This window comes from Anabrus simplex, chromosome 5, assembly GCF_040414725.1.
Source record: "Anabrus simplex isolate iqAnaSimp1 chromosome 5, ASM4041472v1, whole genome shotgun sequence".
Taxonomy (NCBI): domain Eukaryota; kingdom Metazoa; phylum Arthropoda; class Insecta; order Orthoptera; family Tettigoniidae; genus Anabrus; species Anabrus simplex.
The window spans coordinates 336,519,170-336,537,333 of NC_090269.1; the positions used below are offsets into that span (position 1 = coordinate 336,519,170).

The window sequence follows — 18,164 nt, forward strand, 5'->3', positions numbered from 1 at the left end:
ATATGATTTTAGCTTTTCTCCATTCTTCGGGTGTATTTCTTCTTTTCCAACAAAGATTATTTAAATGTAACAATCTAAATTTAAGAATGATCCCACCATATTTGAACAACCCTGGTGCTTTTCTATATCTATTAGGTCAATTCCTTCAACGTCGTTATCTATATCTTGATCTTCCTGACTCTCTGCATACTCTCCGTTATGCCACAATTCTTCTTCGATTACATTTATATTAGCAGTTTCTCTTTCATCACTGTTGAGGTGCTTCATTAACTTATACGCCATCTCTTGCCTACCACGGATATCATCTTCTATTGAATTCATTTACCTATCCCATGATTCTTGCTTGAGTTTTCTCATTAGTGACTTGACCTTGTTCCTGCTGATTTTATATTCTTTCTCATTTTGTGGGGTGAGATGCTGTATCATTTTCAAGTATAATATTTGTTTTTGCTTGACAGCTTCTGATATTTCTTTATTCTATATTTTAAGCCCAGTTTTTCTTCTAAATTTCTTCTTAATTCCAATGGCTTCGTCTGCTGCCCTCTGAATTGCTGAGGTTATGATTTCCCATTCTTTGTTAATATCATTACTTGTCAGAATCTGAACTAAATACTGTTGCAGCCGATTTTGATATAAGTATTTTATTCCATTATCCTGTAGTAAATATACCTTATCCCTTTCAGATATGAAAGAAAACTGACGGTGTGAATTTTTTTTTGTACGTCAGAAACTGACTGAAATGCTCTTAAATACATATATGTTTAGTTTATTCTACAAAATAAAAATTAACATCTGAGAAAAAGCACCCACACAATTTTGCGTGTCAGGACTTAATTCACTACTTACAAAAAAAGAAAAATTACCTCAATGCATGTGAATATACTAAAAGGGAAAGGTAATAAAGATCTTCAGGCTCTGGTGTTTGCAGACGATGTGGCAACATGGGAATGAAATGAAATGTCGTATGGCTTTTAGTGCCGGGATATCCCAGGACAGGTTCGGCTCGCCAGGCGCAGGTCTTTCTATTTGACGCCTGTAGGCGACCTGCACGTTGTGATGAGGATGAAATTATGATGAAGACAACACATACACCCAGCCGCGGGCCATTGGAATTAACCAATTAAGGTTAAAATCCCTGACTCGACCGGGAATCGAACCCGGGACCCTCTGAACCGAAGGCCAGTACGCTGACCGTTCAGCCAACGAGTCGGACGGCAATATGGGATGAAACAGAGAAGGGAGTGCAAAATAATCTGAATGCATGGTGTAAGAAGTTTGATGATTATGGAATGAAATTGAACCCATCAAAAACAGTAGCATTGAAAATCAGCAGACATATTACAGAACGCAACATAAAAATACAGGACCACCAAGTTGAAGTAGTACACCAGTTCAGTTATTTAGGAAGCATAATGGCTAGTAATAACAGAGCTGAGATAGAAATAACAAACAGAGTAACCAAAGGCTCTAACTTCTACAGTATCGTTAGACACCTACTATGGGATCAAAAGGTCCTACAAAGAACAAAAATGATCCTGTACAAGTCATATTTCATTCCCATCTTTACATATTCTCTGGAAACCTGCACACTAACATCAAAGGATTGTAGTAGGATTCAAGCCTGTGAAATGAAATTTCTTAGAACTGTCCTCCAAAAGACCCAACTTGATCATATGAAAAATGATGAGATCCGATCTAACCTAGGTCTAAATGAATCAATGGAGGAAAGATTTAGGTCATCTAGACTTAAATGGTTTTGGCATGTTAAACAAATGAATAGCACAAGGTTACCATGTGCTTATTTGGAAAAGAGAATAACTGGTAGAAGACCAGCTGGAAGACCAAGAAGAAGATGGATGGACCAACTGAGGGAAGACATGGAGAGAAGAGGATGGAATTGGGAATCTGTATTGGACAACGAAATGTTTTTGAATAGGCAACTTTGGAAGACACTCGTTTTCAAACACCCTACCCAGCTCGCTGGAAGGGCAAACCGATGATGATGACATGATCAAATGTTGTATTTTACAGTGGAGAATAATTTAAAACAATTAAATCTTCATTCAAACACAAGTAAATATTACATTTTGTACACTGAGGACGAGTTTTACTTTTACTGCCCTTTTGGCAGCAGCACTTTGTCGTCGGATCTGAAAACTAGAGGTGTAAATTTTTGTTTGTACGTCAAAACTTACTAAAATGCTCTCAAATACATGTTTTTACAGTTTATTTTACAAAATGAGAACTTTCGGCTAAAACACAGAACCCACACAATTGTGCGTGTCAGGACTTAATTCATTACTTACAAAAAATAAAAAAATTCAGCTCAGTACATGTGAATATACACATGTACGTGATCAAATGTTCTATTCTACAGTGTGGAACAATGTATTTTAAACAATTAAAATTTTATACATTACATTTCTCGCGTAGAGTAGAAGTTCTGCTCTCACAGTCCTTTTGGTGGCAGCACCCAGCACTCTTGCATGCATTGCCTGTAGGGAAACCTAGCCTGCACACTTGTGCGTATCAACATTCAAAACCTCGTGGTATTACGTGCAGTGTTGTAAGTTCACAATTCACGTTCGCTAAACAATTTACACACTTCATTGATTATATTCTGATATTCAGTAGAACTTCTAGATTAATATGAATGCAATAAATAAATACTAATTTTAGGCATTACTGCTTCTCGCCATCTTGCCGATGAACTGTATTTTTAAACTCTTCTTCCTGCCCCCTGGTGGTCAAACGCTAAATAAAAACAACTGAAGTACATGCTACTTGTCCTGCACAAGCACTGCAGTCCGGTCTAACACCAAGAAAACGTCAAATAAGCTCAGACATAAATAAAATACGAACCTGCACAATTGTGCGTACACGGTCTGAAAGGGTTATAGATTTCTTGGTTTCTGTGTATATTTCTATTCAGCCTTTTCCTCCATTTAGCAAGAAATCTGATTTTTGCAATGACCAGATAATGATCTGTGTATAAATCGCTGCCTCTATATACTGTGACATCTATTACATCTGGGTCTTTTTATTGACCATTATGTAGTCAATAGTTGATCGCTGTCCTCTTGCATTCCATGTAAATTTGTTTATGTCTTTCTTCTCAAAGAAGGTGGTAGTAATTTTTAATTGATTATAGGATGCAAATTCTATCAATAATTTACCATTTTCATTTAAAGTTGGTTCACCTTTATTTCCCACTATTTCTGCAATTGGTTTGTTCCCTACTCAAGCATTGAGATCACCAGCCAGAACAACAGTCACTTTTACATATGTTATCTAACACTGATTGAAGAACTTCATAAAACTGTTCAGATTCTTCCTGTTTGTTTTCTTCAGGAGCGATCATCTTCGGTATAGTTTTAGCGCTATGTGCACTAGCGAGCTCTCTCATCGACATTCAAACTCGAAGGGGATGTTAGTCAATTAGTAATTCTCGTCGACTGGAGTTCTGTAAACACAATTTGAAAATGAAAGAGAACATGTTTCTGTATTTTAAATGCATGAATAACGTGGCCGGTAACAGTAGTTAACTTGTTAGAAATAAAGGCTGAAGTAAACTATAACTTAATTTAAATGCTATGTACCGGTGCTGAAATTAAGTAAGAATGTGATACACCATAAAATACGGCGCAGGGTGGATGATTAATTTCGGAGGTTAGTTTATTCAGTAAAACCACGTTAGGACTTTCTGCAGAGGACAAGGAAAGAGAATGTGTTAAGTGAGAAAACGTACTATTGAATACACAAATCAGAAATATCCAACAGGAATAATGTAAACACTTGATATGTCGTTTTTCCAACATGCGTGCATTTTACATCATGTATGGACGGATACAGTGAAAGATATAGGCTACCTACCGTTTCTAAATATGAGAATATTAAAAGGCGTGAAAAATACAAGAGAAATATAAAAACCTTTTCCACTGGGGCTTATTAAATAACAACAGTGTATTAAAAGGTGTGTAAAACACCAGACAACATTAATATAAAAACAGTTGCACTGGGGCGCATAAAAGTATCAGTGCATTATTTGCAGATCACACTCTTTGTAAAACGAATGTCAGCTGAATCCTTATATTTCTGACCAGTGGGTTATTAAACATTTTTTCTGGTCACACTTTTTGACCATGTGCGAGAGGATTACTTTGACCGCGATCTTGAATGCAACAACACTTCGATTTGTAACGTGCGGGAGACACACTTAAAATACAATGTAACGTGCGGGGAGACACTTAACATACAATGACACTGTGACGTGCGATAATAAGAACGGTGACGATGCAATTATTTAAAGGTTAGGTTTGGGTTACACTTAGAGATGTTACGATAATTAGTTAAAATTCCAAGAGATATACTCAGTTACAGTTAGGTTGATTACAAGTACACGGTGAGGTCCTATTAGAACTCAGACAGTATCCGTAGCACTGCTACACTAAGCCTGACTATAGACACGCAGTGATGGACGGGTTAGGTCAGTACATAAACTAGAGAGAGTTTGGTACATCGATATGAAAACACTTTTAGCACACTAAGGAGCTAGGACACCAAACATAACACTAGTAGCTCAGAGCGACTCACTAGTTAATAATCCTTTGGTACCAAGGTATCTGGTAAGTCTCGAGACACAGTGATGTAGTAGGCGTTTGTCAAGTGACAGTTCAAAGGCAGTAAGTATTCCGGTGTACAGCAATTACCGAAGATAATGCACCCAGAAAATCCAAGTAACTTATCACACAGAGTCACCACATAGAAACAGCGAAAGCAATAAGTAAATGCCAGTTTTTATAAAAAAACAAACAACTTACCTCGAGGATAGTATGTAGAAGGTGCTTTTGGATCTTTGCAACCGTGACCAATAGTGTTACAGTATCATGGTAATCTAACAATTAGTGCACTTTCATAAACACGAAAGGATAAGCCGAGGTTTTAGGAATATAGAAATTTAATTTAAACACAAAATGAAATACTACACCAGGTTGAACTAAACGAAGATTAATCAAGAGGTTTGCGAAATTAAAGATTCAAAGGGTGCAGCTAAAAATAATTTACATGAATTCACAATCACAAGGAGAGAAATGAATTCTATCCTTACCACGATGTTAATCTGGAAATACCTGCATAAATTAACAGGACACAGAAAACAGGAAAAGCCCCAAAACGCGAAACATGAAAAACCTCACAAACCAGAGGTACAGCACGGGCACAATAAAAACGGTTAACTCGAGAAATAGCAGAATACAGTTTTAAGAAATAAATTCAACGTGTGACACCACAGGGCCAGTGGAGACCAGAAATGGGAAACACGGTAATATATTTACCAATACTTCAGGAGCGTATCGGCGGGAGCAGGAATAACTGCTCGATATAATATTTCATAGGTTAGATCATATGCCCATAATCAGAACGGCATCACAAGCGCAGAGGAGTAATTGCAATAAAATTCCACACCGACTCAACAGAGCCTTACAGGAAACGGAGAAGTTACTCCCAAATTCAACACTTCACATACCCAAATCACAATAGAGATCGCACTGATCTCACTAAGAAATCAGTTACCGGGGAGAAATAAAGAAATCAATAATAATAATTCCCCAAAATTCCAAGTCAAGTTCACAAGAACCAACAGTAAACGTACCCGTGTCAGTTTCCAGCAAAAAACATTAGTCAACTCATTCAATCGAACAATGTCAATCAATCTCAATTACAATAAAGGTCACCAAGGCAACCGTGAACTAAAATTAAAATTAGATGGTCAACGAGAAACCAAACACCGTTGAAGGGATTGGAATTCATTTTTCTCAGCTCCGTTAAGAAATAACAATTTACCACCCAGGGTGGTTGGTGATAAAGGTTTAAGCTTATAGATCTGTTAGGCATATTTAGCTTGCCAAGTTTGAAATGGGTATAACCCTATACAGAATTACATTCATTCAATAGAACAACTTTGATACCTTGCATAATGGGAAGGTTAAATTAGCATAGCTGACCACTGAAAAATAAAACCGAGAACCAGAAGAAAATGAGTTTTTGAAAAGGGGTCAGTTATGGACTAGCGAGAATGACGGCTCCGAAGGAGAATCAGAACAGAAAAATATAACGCAAGTTGAATTTACGTAAATAAAATAAGAATAGTCAAAAAGGTCAGAACCTACCAAAATTACACCCCAAAAGGGGGAAAAATCCAGGGAAAACCCTGGATTAATATAAACCCTCACATGGCACGTCCGTCCCGTACAAGGACAGGAAACAAAATGCAAAATGGCTTCCACAACACTAATCAAGGCCCCGCCGTTATCGCTAGTAATAGGGAGCGAGTGGAGGGGGAAGGAGGAAAATAGCCACAATGAGAGCAGCGTGATACAGAGGTACACAGACAAAGATATGTATACCTCTGCTAACAATTTAAGGAGGACAAGTTTGAAGGAGATTAAACTTAAAGTATTAACCTTACAGATTGATTCAAGTCGCATAGTTTCAACATACGAGCCACCCTTGCAAGATGCCGATGCCTGTGCACTTCCTACATTTTAATTTTGTCTTCATTAGTAAGCGACATCTCCATTTTTCCAGTATTCATAACTGGGCTACACAAATATGCTCCATGTTAGTCATCTTCACATGATTATGTTCCTAATCTGTCGTAGGCTTATCACACGAAAATTGTTCGCGACCCTTCACTGCATCACTCAACGCAGAATAAATTTCTAATTTCTGAATGGAAGGTGAAATACAAGCACAAACAGGCTTTCTGGGTTATCCAGCAATATCAATGAAAACCAGCAAGGTTGAACTTTCCTGAGGCTATAAATTGCTAGGGACCTGAAAAATTAGCATCTATTTGTTTTCAAATTAGAATCTATTTTTTCCAAAATTAGCACCTATTTTTCCAAAATTAGCATATATTTACAAAATTAAAATAATCGCATGGTATTATTAATTCCAAGTTTATGAAGTGCATTTATTGTCCTTGGTTCGCACACAATACAAATTCATTGTTGAAACAAAAGCATTGTCAGTACTTCGGCATTGCTGTTTTTTCAAATTGCACCGTCTGTCTGTAACCACTGTGTTGTAATGAGACAACACGCGCTCACTATCTACATTGTTTGTTGGGGTCCACAACAACTCAAGACAGTATTTAGCAAATATGCTGAACTCTGTCTGAACTGCAGTTAATGCAAACATGTCATCATATTTTTCACTTTCTTTCATCTGGGTTTGAATTGCATGTTTCAGAGAACAGTAACCATACTAGATATTGTTTCGTGAGAGATCTGTTACTCCAAACAATTTCTCAAGCTCATCTAATTTATCAGTGTTATTCAAAATTATTTCTTTTGGATACATAGCTTGATAAATTGACACAAAATGCTTATGGTTCGGGTCTTTAGCTTTCATTGTGGCTTGCTTGCACTGTGAAGAATGAGCATCTTTACAAATGTATCTCTGCATGCAGCCTGCGGTAGAGGAGTGAGCTTAATCAAAGCATCATTAGTTGCCGGAGAACAATTCCCCTCACAAATGAAGGTAAAACTAGTGTCAGGGTTATGCAGTTTGGGGTAAAGGAGATGAGAGGTAGGATACAGAGACCCTTCAAGTTCAGTAAGGAAGTCAACCAAATCTGTGACAAAAATCATGTGGGAGTGAAACCCATTCACTTCTCGGTCACTCAGATCAGTCAGGTACTTAATAACACAGTTGTTGATGTCTTTCACGTCAGGCATCTTGAAAAATGTAACAACATCAGTAAAGTAAGCACTCAATTTGAAGATAGCCTGAAACCAGCTATTCCATCGGGTTATGACAGCTGCAGGGAAAAGCTTTTCTTCCTTTGAACCACCATACTTTGATGTTAAGAATTGTAAATAATTATATTTTCGCTTTCTTGTGTTCAAAAATGCAGACTTTACCATCGCAACCACATGATTTAAATCTGTCATCACTGCGACCCAACTATTGCCAACCAAGCTGATCTTATGTGCCCAGCACTGTACATGCATTAAATGATCCCCTATGACCACACTTAATGTTTCATAACACTGGGTCATGTATGAGGCACTGTCACTAACAAACACCTCAACTGCATCATATGGTACACTATAACTGAGCAAAGCTTCTAAAACAGCACAAGAGTAGTTTGTAGCATTTCCTGCATCAAGATAGTTCACAGAAACAACGTGCAGCTCTCTTTTTGATCCGGCTGGGACTTGGAATATGATGATAAAAACACAACGGCCCATTCTATCTGTAGTTTCATCAGAGTATGTTGTCCGACTCATTGGCTGAATGGTCAGCGTACTGGCCTTCGGTTCAGAGGGCCCCGGGTTCGATTCCCGGCCGGGTCGGGGATTTTAACCTTCATTGGTTAATTCCAATGGCCCGGAGGCTGGGTGTTTGTGCTGTTCCCAACATCCCTGCAACTCACACACCACACATAACACTATCCTCCACCACAATAACACGCAATTACCCTACACATGGCAGTTGCCGCCCACCCTCATCGGAGGGTCTGCCTTACAAGGGCTGCACCCGGCTAGATATAGCCACACGAAATTATTATATTATCAGAGTATGTTGATGTTCTTCCCCACTAGAGCCTCTGCTGTTCTTTTCTGGTGGTCAGATGCAACTTCTAGAAAGGAAGAGAGACCTCAAATTATAACAAAATAATTTAAAATTACTGAATCAGTTGGGTACGGGTAAGATAGTTTGATATGGAAATCGCACTCAAATGCGGTATCCTTCAATTTTGCGCGTGGTTTTGATGCCGTATTACCTAAACCGTACCCGATCAATGAAATTGAAACTTACCCAGTAAATATATTTCACGTAGAGTTCTCACACATGGCAGCTCTTCATTTGAAAACTCAGTAATCCAAGCTCTTAACCCTTTGCTTTCCAGCTTTTCCAGAGGTATATTTGCTTTGGCAAATACTTCAACTGTGCGTTTGGAGAAGTTATCTCTGGAAATTTTTTATCGTTTACAACTATCTAACTGTGTAAGCACAGAAGATTGCTTTCTTGGGGATGTACTAGCAGCAGGGGGTTGAACTTTCGTTATTGCGTCACTTACCCACGTGTTTTTCAGATTTAACATGTTTCGCAATGCTATCTTTTTTTCCCACCCAACTCGACAGTTACAGTACTTGCAAAACATTGTCGCTGAATCTGTGGCATCCTTCGCATATTGCTGAGCCCTTTCATGCACAGTTTTTGTCGTGTGCCCCATAACTTAAATGATTGCTCGACTTTCTACTCTTCACTAGTTTAAATTTTGAACAACTGAAAAACAACGCTGCGTCTATCTCATTATTTCCGTGACACTCGATTTACATTTCGATAATAATCGATACAGATATTATTCCCCTTGCTATTCCCATTGTAAATATCGATTAAAATTAGCAAGCAGCAATCGATCGGCTACTTTTCTTCATCGATCGGAACGCTCGAAAGATTTATGCATCATATTTTGAGTATTTCTGACGATTTTCCCGAAATATGTTTTTGCCAGTAAAATAGCACATTTTTGTAGAATTTGCACCAAAATCGCATATTCATACTAATTTCGCATTTTGGGTCACCATTTGCATTTTGGTGCACTGCTATTTAGGTGTAAAAATGATTTTATTCCACATTAGAATTACCGTAGGCTTGGATTCAGTACAAGATTCAAAAATTTGCATTTATCGCAAATGCGATTTTCTCAGGTCCCTACGAATTGCTTACTCTGTAAAGTTCAGGAATTTTTCCAGTTTTTGCGCCACTTTCTCTTACCGGCCTCCTGTAATAAGTACTCTAATCTGGGTTGGAAATCATGTTCCTTTCACAAGGGATGACAAAGAACATTTTCAGGACTAGAAAAAATGTGATCGTACTGAGCGGAAACAGTGAAATTTTGTGACGCGATAAGTGAGGTATTTTTATATAGATTTAATATGATGCGAACCACGACTTTGAATTTATGATGTGCTAAGCGAGAAATCGTCTTAATTAGGGAATCTACTGAGGAGGTTTCACTGTATTTTCTCACGTCTGGTTAAATGTCAGAAAGGCTATTAGCATGTAAATTTATAGCAAAATGTTTATCATTACTCTACTGGCACTTGAAATATGTAGGTTAAGTTAGGTTAGATAATGCTGTTTGAATAAGAAAACTAAAACATTGTCACGGAAGCCACTGGAGTGATACTACTCCAGTTTTTCAGAATGAAATTGAACATGCGCATGTACATTTTCTCAGAATTAGAAAAATAACTACCGAGTAATTCGTAGTGTGGAAATATGCAAAAATGTAAGTTTTGAACAAACTGATTGCCATTTCATACCAATTTTAATGTGTGTGGAGTCGTCGTCGTCGTCGTCGTCGTCGTCGTCGTCGTCGTCGTCGTCGTCCCCCCCCCCCCGACATTTATGAAAAATCTGATATAATGACAGTCCGATGTAGGGAGTAAATTTTTCGCTGTTATGAATTCTCACTATAAAAGACTTCTACTGTACCTTTTTAGAAGAGTTGATCTTTGAATTTCTACTTGAAAGTTGCACTTTAAGCTTAGTATTGATAAAGTAAATTAATAAACATAGGACAAAAGCTTTATCCGAGGGGACAATCCAAGCTTCATTTTAGTATTCATCTGACGTGTAGGTATGAAATTAAGTATCAAAAATGTGAAAATCCTGGGAGAAAAATAAGTCAGATTCCAGTATGAAGTCCATTGATGCTAAAATTGGGACCTTCAAATATCCATGATTGTCACACCCAGAATTGAATAGTAACTATATTCCATATATTCATTCAAATCATACAGTGTGTTATTTTTCATTCCTTTTATGCTATTCTCTCAGGAACAGATCACAGAGGAGGTCGTCAGTATAGATACATGTTGGCAACATGTGGCAATGATTCTCTTGTAAAGTTGTGGCACATCACAGCTTATCCTGATGAGGAGGGAGATGATGTACCAGTTCTGACTGCTGAAAGTGAGCTATGGAAGACACTCTCTGGACATGGAGGAAATGTTATGTGTGTCCGCTTCTCCCCTGGTACTGGAGAGATATTGGCCTCGTCTGCTACAGACAAAACAGTCCGTCTTTGGAATGTCGTAAGTTCACAAGAAAGCTGTGATATAATGCTGTAGAATTTATTTTAATACTGGCTTGACATCATTTAAAACATAGAGTAGAAATAATCAAAACAAATAGCTTGTCATTACTTTTTGCTTCTGTTAATAGGGTAATGGCACTATATATCGAACAACCTTTAAATATTGAACAGTTCACACATCCCGTTTCAAAATAAGGATATAGAAAAGTTTACATAACTTGTGAGATTTCTAAATTCACCCTTCCAAACTTAGCTTGATATCAATCAATAGGTCGAAGTCGTTACCGTGTAGGCGAGCGCGGGAAAGTCTTAGAACTTTGGACTTGGCGGGATTTTGATGATTATTGTTGTATTGTTACTAAGGTGCAGTGTCCCTGTGATTATCTGTTTTTGTCGGTAAAATAGTGTCTTCAGAAGGTATCCTTTAAATAATAGGTTGTGTTAACATACATACATGTTTATTATTTTCCTGTATTGTGAGTTTTCACTTGTCTTAATATTTATTTCTAAAATAAAATACTGTTCGATATTTGGCTCCCATTTTCATTTATCGAAAGGACATTCGATAAATGAGGTTCATTTAATACAAAAACAACCCTTAATATCGAAACCACTGAAAATGAATGGGCTGTTTATGATTTTAATTTGTAGTACTGTTTTATTTGGCGCCGAAGTCCGGATATCTGTGGTCGTGACTGCTGAGGCGTCTATCTGTAATTTGAGAGGGACTGAATTTTGAACTTCATCGGGTATAGTTAGATTTCCTTTACGAAGTCTTGTGTCTGTGTGATGCCGTACGTTGTTCTAATCACTTTATTTAATAATCCTGTCACTATCCAAGGTTTCTCGTCGTCGGCAAATAAAGCGGCGTCGACAAGAGGGGGTGTGTGAGGGCAGTTATCCCGCACTCCTTGAAAAAAACAATTTTATTACATTTTGGCTATGTAAAACTAGAAACCAGAAAATAATTATTTATTTCCTTAACTAGTGCTCAGAGCTTGACTATGGTCAAAATTAAGACGCCCAATGGGGGAACTGTCCCAAAAGCCAAAGTTAAACCTGTTGAAAAATGAAAAGGTGTCAGTATTCATTATCTGCCTTGACTGAAGCTGTTTAACAGGTTAAGTCCGGTATGATATCGCGAAGGCAGGCATCTAAAACATACCAGGTCCTTTTAACAACGTTAAACGACAAACTTTCTGGACATCAGAAGAGTCAGACTGCCCTTGGGCGGAAGCCGTTCTTGAGTCCACGAGAAGAAGAGGGCATTAGTGAATGGATAATCAACATGGCTAAGAGAGGATTTCCGTTGAATAAAAAGAATTTACTTATCACTGTTCAGCAAATTGTGCAGTCATCAGGAAGGAGCACACCGTTTAAGTATGGAAGGCCTGGTAAAACCTGGTTCAAATGTTTTATGGGACGGCATCCTTCCCTGTCTCAGAAGAAGGCTGAAACGATTAGCAAGGGCAGGGCTGCTGTCTCTGAAGAGAGAATACGTGGTTGGTTTGCTGGACTGTCGTGCTACCTGGAATCTGAGGATGTAAGTTCAATTATGGAAGACCCAAGCAGGATCTTCAATGCAGACGAGACAAATTTTCTCTTCCATAAGGTTTCAGGAAAGTACTTTGGAGGCAGAGGGGAACAGCTTCAAATTACGGCAACCTCTAAAGAGAAAGAAGGCATAACAGTGCTCGGAAATTTCTGTGCCGACGGGCGTTGTGCCCCAACAATGGTCGTCTACAGCAACATACGACTTCAGCAACTTATCAAAGATAGTGTACCTGAACCTTGGATCTACGAGAAAACTGAAAGTGGCTGGATGAAGGCCCCAACGTTTCTGAACTACCTTCAACACTTTAGGTCATGGCTAGAGGTAGAGAAAATTAGATTTCCTGTTATTTTATTTCTTGATGGACACAGGAATCACTTATCCCTTCAAGTCAGTGAATATTGTCATGACAATGGAATAATATTGTACTGCCTTTTCCCTAACACCACCCATCTTCTGCAACCAGCAGATGTGGGGGTATTTGCACCTTTAAAGAAAGCATGGGAAAATGCTCTTCAAGACGAGAAAATACGAACTCTCGGTGCATCAATAACCAAGGTAAATTTTGCATTCATGTTAAAGAAAGTTTGGGCTGATGCTGTTAGGCCAGATATTGTGAAAAGTGCCTTTCGTAAGTGTGGTCTCTATCCACTAGATCCCAACACTGTGGACTACACAAAATGTGTTGCAGATATTTCGAAATCCCCGGTGGGAAGGCAACAGCAAGAGAGTGACGAAGGCAGCCCATCATCCCTTTCCACTTCCAATCAGAAGTTAAAGTTTGTGCTTGATGACCTGGAGGAATTCTTGCCTTCTCGCATTCTCGATAACTTCAATGACAAACTAAGACTTGATGGAGAAAAACAGAATGATGTTGAACCAGATTTGTATGCTCATTGGAAAAGTGTTACAACTCGGTACAATGCAACATGTGAAACAATATCTACTAATCAGAATGAAATGATGACAGACAGTTCATCAGAAGATGATGGTGATCAGGGAAGAGATGATTTCACATGGAATGATGAACGTTTAGAGGTATATGTATCTTCTCCTAACTTCCTGGTGCCGTCATTTTGAAGAGTGGAGTAAAAGTTCACAAGCCGAAAATATTGAATGAGTATGAAATTGCTTCGGAACTCGCTTGCTCACCCACCTCAAGTAGTAGCGAAGATTCGTTCAGAGATTTTCTCAAAGTTCCTCAAGTACCAGAAAAACCTCATCAGTTTAGATTAAAGAAAACATACGTGATATCTTCAAAGGAGTACCGGGAAGAATTGAGGAGAAAGAAAAGAAACAAGAAAGTCTAAAGACGTGTTCTGTTCTCTGTGGAAGGGTAGAGATAAGAAACTGTTTTTTGTGTTTCTTGGGATAATTTAATGTGTATTAATACTGCTTCCTCTACTTTTGTGATTTATATTCAAGAATCATTCTATTTTGCTCATGTTATTACAATCATATAATGTCTAAAATAAAGTGATTTAAAATAAATATTTCTGTTCGGTATTTAAAACCTTACCGTTCGATATATAAACATCGTGTTCGATAAATAAGACCTCACTGATCGATATATAATGCAGACCGTTCGATATATGAAGGAATACAACTGTTGCATTTAAAGGCGCCTGGAGCCTACAAATTGTACATTTTAAAAGTCTGAACAAGCCAGTTGCAACCAGGGGATGTTCCGTTAAGGTTTTATAACTATTTCAGAGGTCCTTTCTTCACTGGAAAAATATACTGATCAATAATTCGTAGAGATAACCTTAAGTGTTCGATATTTAGTGCCGCAACCCTACTAAGTGAGAATTACTTCTCCCTGGATATTGGCTTCTTCAGAGATACATAAAAATTACAATACTAACTTCTGTAGTGATTATTTAACATCAAATTTTTGTAAACAATTAACAAATATTATCATCGAAGGCGACTTTCAATCTATTAGGTCATGTTACGTACATTTAGTATGTGTTGAAGAGATGTTAAGTACAGAACAAAAATGGCCAACCAGACACCAGTGGGATCTGAACCCACAACCTCCCGCTTTCGCGTCGGTTGCTCTACCAATTGAGCTATGGTGGCCCAGGCCATCTTTGTTCTGTTGGAAAGGATCTAAGCTACAGGTCTGATACTACTACCATCACACTGTAGAGTGCGTTTAAGTTGCCCGTTGAGGGCCAAGTCAATGAATATTGAATTTTCACGACCACATTGTAATCAAAAGCGACTTTCAACCTATTAAGTCGTGTTACGTACATTTAGTACGTGTTGAAGAGATGTTAAGTACAGTACTGATAACTATTGCAGGGGTATAGATTGGACAATTCCTAATAAAGTCCTTATTGTATCATTCAGCTGAGTGTCAGTCTGTTATGTGTTAGGGACAAAGCATTTGCACCCCAGCCTGTTCTCAAGAGTTTGTTGATGTCGTCGTCGTCATCATCATCATCATCATCATCATCATCATCATCATAATCTTCCTTTCATATATGGGCCATATGTCCTGTTAAGGTCTTGCATTGTCACGCCAACTCTTCATTGGACGTCCACAAACCTACTGTGCTGGCGTAGCAGGGGGAGAGGTGATACTCCCACGTTGTGCGTCCCAGGTGGCGGATAGGGGGGTCCTAACCAGCTTGCCGGTGGACTTGAGCAAAATAAAATAGCTCTCGCAGACCAAACACAAAACCCCCTGTGGGTAGGGGACGCAGACGAAAAATTCACCCACGGTATCCCCTGCCTGTCTTAAGAGGCAACCAAGGGATGATCGAATTAGAACCATGAGACTACTTGTAATTAGTACCACCACGTGGGGAACACCATGGGTCGCTTTTACTTGCGCATAGTACCACTATGTTAGGTACATAACAGGTTTATGATTAGTAGCGACAGTGTGTGCTTTCGGCTCCTACAGTACCTGTGATTAGTACCACTATATGAACGACACCGTGGGTGAGTGACACCATGGTTCTGCCTTGCCTATAATTAGTACCCACTATGTGAGGAACACCACGGGATAGTACGAGTCCCTGTGGTTAGTACACTTATGTGATGAACACCATAGGTTTGCGTTGCCTGTGAATGGCATGACAATGTGAGAAACACCATAGGTCTGTGTTACATGTGCACATTACATTACCTGTGAATAGTACCATAATGTGTGGAATACCTTGAGCCTGCGCTACTTTTGATTAGTACCGCAACATGTCAAATACCGTGGTTCTACTTTTCTAGCAATAAGTACCTTTATGAGATGCCGATGACTTGGATTTTGGACCCCTTTAGACTGCAAACATCATCGATTCAGTACTGTGCTTTAGAAGCAGTCCCTTGGTCAGTAATACTATTGTTTAATGTTAGTTTCAGGGAATGTGGGGCATTCCAAGTCAGATCCACTAGTTGTTTTAAATTCATATCCACCCATTCATTCTTTGTCCTCACGTTTTGAATTCTGGTCAGTGGAGAATTTTGGACTTTTAAATTGTCATTACATTTTATCTCATTTCGTACCTTTAGGGGCCAATGACTTAGATGTTAGGCCCCTTTAAACAACAAGCATCATCACCATCATCATCATCATTCATTGGATGTGCTGGGTTGATATCTGTTTTGGTAATATTCCAGGTTCCATCCTTTGTATGTGACATTTCCAGTTTTCCTGATAACCGTAGATGTAATCAGTTATTGGTTGTATTTTCAGTTCTTTTAGCATCTCTTCATTCCTGTTTTGGTCCCACTTGGTGTTTCTTGCAGTATGTCACATGAGCGTCATTTTGCGTGCTGGAATTCTTGAAACATCTTGAGTTCTTAATGACTAGGGCCTGGATTTTTATATAATATCAAAGTGCGAAATATGTACATAAAAATGTAGTTAATATCATTGAAATATATAATATTAATAAACTATGTAGTAGCATTAATGCATTAAATTTACAAAAGTAATTGTATATTTTAAGACAATAAAAGTTTTAAATACGTAATTATTCTACAACAAAGTTGCTTTAAGTAATTTACAAAGTCTACTGTTTTCTAATTTTGGCAGTAAATACAGTTACTTATTAAATAATCAAATTAAAAGCATAATGAAAATACTTCAAAAGTTTAAAAACAGTTATGCACTCTAAATTACAAAGTGTATATCCAACCCTTACCCATTTATTGTTATATAATTGGTTACAACTTCATTAAGATTACTGTGCAGCAGTAAATGCATCTTTCAATAGGTAGTTAATGAGCATTTTACTAATAATTTGTCATGTACAAGATCTTCCAACTTGTTTATATAGTTGCTAAGTAAGATAGCAACAGGAAATAATGCACAACTTTTTTATCTTATTTTTAATTGCTTCTGTATCTGAGTCATTCCTTTTTCTAATCTTTCGTTTTCCAGTGCATTACTCAGTTACATGTGTTATGGTTTCTGATTAACATTTTTATTATCTAAATATGATGTGGCTTGATTAGTCTGATATGGTCTGAAGTTTACGATTATGTTTTCTTGAGTGTTGAATTTTATGTCCTCTTGGATGTATTTTTATGGTGAATTGATTTATAACTTGATTTATAACTTAATTGTAAGGTTTTTATATGATCTTTGTGTTTTTAGAATTCCACATCACTTTTTATATAAATACGTTGAACCGCATTGAAACAGATCTAGTTACACTTTGCACTTATCCTTCAAAGGTTCCTTTTGAAGGTCTCTGCTTACTACAGTATTTGCATTACTTTGTGTGGAAATTAATTATGCTGTATTATGTAGTTTAGTACTTTATCAGCTCTTTGTCTTATTCACAGTACACGGGAGACTGTGTGCACGTTCTTGAGGGTCATGATAGCATGGTAACCACATGTGCCTTCTCTGGAGATTGTAGCCTACTAGCCACAGGTAAGTAATTCAGTATCCTCATCTGTAAAAAATGAACAAATGAAGTGAGGAAATTGCTTGATATCCAACTTTGGAATCTCTTATGACGAGAGGGTAAGAAGTTGTGGGTAAGTTACTTCAAGAATTCTTCTAGTATTGAACCTCTACTCCTACCACTTGAACGTCCCCTTCAAATCTTCAAACAATATCTAATTTCCTCCTAAACCAGTCTGCCTGATCCAAAGTTCCCAGCCTCTCTACTTACCCAGCACACCTAACAAAACACAAATTCCATACTCTGAGGGGACTACAAGACAACATGGACATCATGATTCTTCCCACCGACAAAGGATCCACTGCAGTCACCATGAATCGCCAAGACGATAACCATGAGGCCCTACGACAACTCAGCAACACAACCACATGAATCTCCCTCAACCAAGACCCCATACACGACTTATCCACTTGCATCAAACTCTGTAGACCACATCAGGTTCTATCTGAATCCTCATATCACACTCTTCATCCCAAACCAGCCTCATATTCCCAAGTTATGCTACCCAAGATACATAAGCCCAACAATCCAGGATGCCCCATTGTTTCCAGCCAAGGTTCTTTCACAGAACCCA

General features: G+C 38.1%; 1 protein-coding gene across 2 annotated transcripts in view; it reads left to right on the forward strand.

Moving 5' to 3' along the window:
• LOC136874885 (WD repeat, SAM and U-box domain-containing protein 1) overlaps window positions 1-18,164 on the forward strand; it is a 189,306-nt gene that overhangs the window by 126,875 nt on the left and 44,267 nt on the right. For both annotated transcript variants that reach the window (XM_067148587.2, XM_067148590.2), the window contains 2 exons: window positions 10,858-11,114; window positions 17,466-17,556. In XM_067148587.2, the coding sequence (XP_067004688.2) occupies window positions 10,858-11,114; window positions 17,466-17,556 (348 nt within the window). The remainder of the gene's footprint in view (window positions 1-10,857; window positions 11,115-17,465; window positions 17,557-18,164) is intronic.